General features: G+C 48.3%; 1 protein-coding gene across 3 annotated transcripts in view; it reads left to right on the plus strand.

Moving 5' to 3' along the window:
- The first annotated feature begins 1,258 nt into the window (after positions 1-1,258).
- Positions 1,259-2,641, plus strand: part of NTM (neurotrimin) — a 574,210-nt gene continuing 572,827 nt past the window's right edge. For all 3 annotated transcript variants that reach the window (XM_069080454.1, XM_069080455.1, XM_069080456.1), the window contains exon 1: positions 1,259-2,481. In XM_069080454.1, coding sequence (XP_068936555.1) covers positions 2,315-2,481 — 167 coding nt within the window. In that variant the 5' untranslated portion in view covers positions 1,259-2,314. The remainder of the gene's footprint in view (positions 2,482-2,641) is intronic.

Genomic DNA, 2,641 nt, shown 5'->3' on the forward strand with positions numbered 1-2,641 from the left:
TTAGCAGCCAGGTTAATAGGTTCAGCAGAAAGCCCAAGTAGACAATACCAGTGCTTCTGCAGATCAGGAGGGAGGATTTAGGTCAGTGCTGAGAGCTTACATCATGGAGGCCCTCAGTGCTGAGCAGCTTTGCATCACTGATGTGCCAACCAAACTCTGCCTGGGCCATGCTCCCTAGATGCAGAGGATGTTAGGCCCTGTGATGGGGAATGCAGTTCCTTTTATCAGCACTTAAGAGGGGAAAAAAATCATAATATAAGTACAAAGATAAACAGCAACTGCAGAAAAGGGGAAGTGACAGGTATCCTGGCAAATCCATTTTTTTCCCCAGGGTTCTATGATTTTGAAAGACACAGTGTTTAAGAATGAAATCAACTGTGCAAGAGTTTGCAACTCAGGGAAATCTGGGAACCTTCAGTATAAATATACCAGGTGTCTAGGTTTTCCATAATTTGAGCTTTTTTGCAGAGCCGACATTTTTTCTCATATATATAAAATCAGTCCTGTCTATTGGAAGGTGGCCTGGACTGGTATCAGGAGAGCTGGCTTCTTCCCTGGGTTCTGCCACTTAATAGCTGTGTGACAATGGACAATTCTATTCAGCAATCTGTATCTTGTTTTCCTTATCTGTAAAATGAGGGAATTGAATTAAATGACCCTTAGTCTGGAAAATTCTGTTGTCCAAATGGATAATAAGTAAGTAAATCCCAGAGGATTAGGATTTCCCCCATTGCTCCCAGGAAGAAAAAAAAATCAAGGGGACTTTGCCAACTTCTTGGAAGATTTTCTATATCATATCTAGCCTAGCATCTATGTTTTGAATGCTATCTTCAATTTACTTTGCTTTTCCGAGGTAGAGGCCGTGACAGAGAGATTGTACTGTGGAAGGGTGTGTCCTATTGATGTAGGGATCCGATCACGTTAAAGTAAGCACCCCCTCCTGAACCTTTTACCTCCACAGCTTTTTGGAATATTTAATAGATATAATCTGAACAATTGAAAAGTAACACGTACATGCTTCAAGGCTACTTTGGGAGTACTTAATGATTAAGACATTCTTGAGTATCACAACCAATCTGAAGGTAGTTCTGAGGGATAATTTGCATTTGGATTGTAACTTTCCTATTTAGGGACCATAGCTCTGCAAGGGTTAACCTCTACTGTAGTCTTAGCCTTTGCTGCTACGCGGGGTGTAGGCACTGCAGGGGTTAAAGTGGGAGCTCTCTCTGCTGCTCACCGTCCTTCCTGGAGATTAATGTGCTAAGTCTCAGCTGTTCAGTGTGTCTGTATCGGAGGGAAAGTGTTGGTCAGTGATGGAGTTGCTGTCATGACAACCCTGGAAGTCTGTGCGTGTGTGAGTCGGAGATGTTCCTGGGAGGAAGGAGATGCTGAAACTGGTGGAAGCAGCTGAGTTTGGTCAGGCTCCGGCGAGGCTATCCTGTCGGCCGGGTGCATCTTCTGCATTTTGCCCTGCGTAAACCCAGGGAGGGAGATAGAGGGGGCAGCGCGGCTTCGTGTGGCCCCGGCCTTCGGTCCTTCTTTCTACATTCTCTGCTGGTGCCGCGTCTCTCTTGGAGGGTTTGGATGTAACGGGGCGGCTGGAGTGTGTGCATTTTGGATTCAAGGAAGTTGAACGGAGCGAGCTGCTGCAGAATTCCTGGGGTTTGGACGTGCCGTGCTGAAGCAGCGTGAATGGTGTATTGCCCTCTGTATCGCGCTCCGCCTGCAGCAGCAACTACAGCTTTTTATATATACATATATCTATACTTTGTATCTCTACTATTGTTACAGCTTTCCCCTTCCTCTCCTGGTGGTGACCTTTTCTCCGAAACTTGATAGAAAGTGTCTGGATCATTCTTTTTGTCCCTATACCATTTGAGGAATTACTGATCTGCTCGTGGGTAGCTGAATGAAACCGTTTTCCCCATCCCCGGTACCAAAGTGCTTAGTTCTTACCAAAGTGCCATGTCTGAACTGTTAATTGGAAGAATCCTCTCCTGAAAACGTGTCCACACCTTTGCACCTGCCTTCCTCCTTTCTTTTTTCTGCCGGCTCCTCCCTTGCTGGAGGAACACCAAGGAAGCCCTCTTCAGATGTTGTTGTCCGGGAATTTGGTTCTCTGATGCTGGAAAGCTGAGACTGGATTTGGGGGAGGATTATTAGACTTGCAGGAGCTCCCCTCCCCGCCCCAAACACACACAGTGCTCCTGGTTCGCTCCGTCCCCTTCCTCTCCCCCCGCCCCGCTTCCTGTGACTGGCTGGGGGGCGCCTGCGGTGCCGCTGCTCCAGTTCAGGGAAGTTGTGGCTGTCGAGGATGGGGGTCGGTGGGTACTTGCTGCTGCCCTGGAGGTTCCTCGTGGTCCTGTCTCTCAGGCTGCTGTTCCTTCTGCCCACAGGAGTGCCAGTGCGCAGCGGAGATGCCACCTTCCCCAAAGCTATGGACAACGTGACGGTCAGGCAAGGGGAGAGCGCCACTCTCAGGTAGGGAGCAGCTCTTCGCTTCTTTGTGGTGGGGGAAAGTGGGTCTTCTCAGTTGTGATGATTTCTGGGGTGTGTTTGTGTGTGTGTGTGTGTGTGTGTGTGTGTGTTAGAGAAGAGAGAGAGAGAGAGAGAGAGAGAGAGAGAGAGAGAGAGAGAGAGA

The sequence above is a fragment of the Petaurus breviceps genome, unplaced genomic scaffold (assembly GCF_028583685.1).
Source record: "Petaurus breviceps papuanus isolate PSGF00001 unplaced genomic scaffold, PetGlider_PUasm1.0 91133, whole genome shotgun sequence".
In the NCBI taxonomy this organism is placed as follows: domain Eukaryota; kingdom Metazoa; phylum Chordata; class Mammalia; order Diprotodontia; family Petauridae; genus Petaurus; species Petaurus breviceps.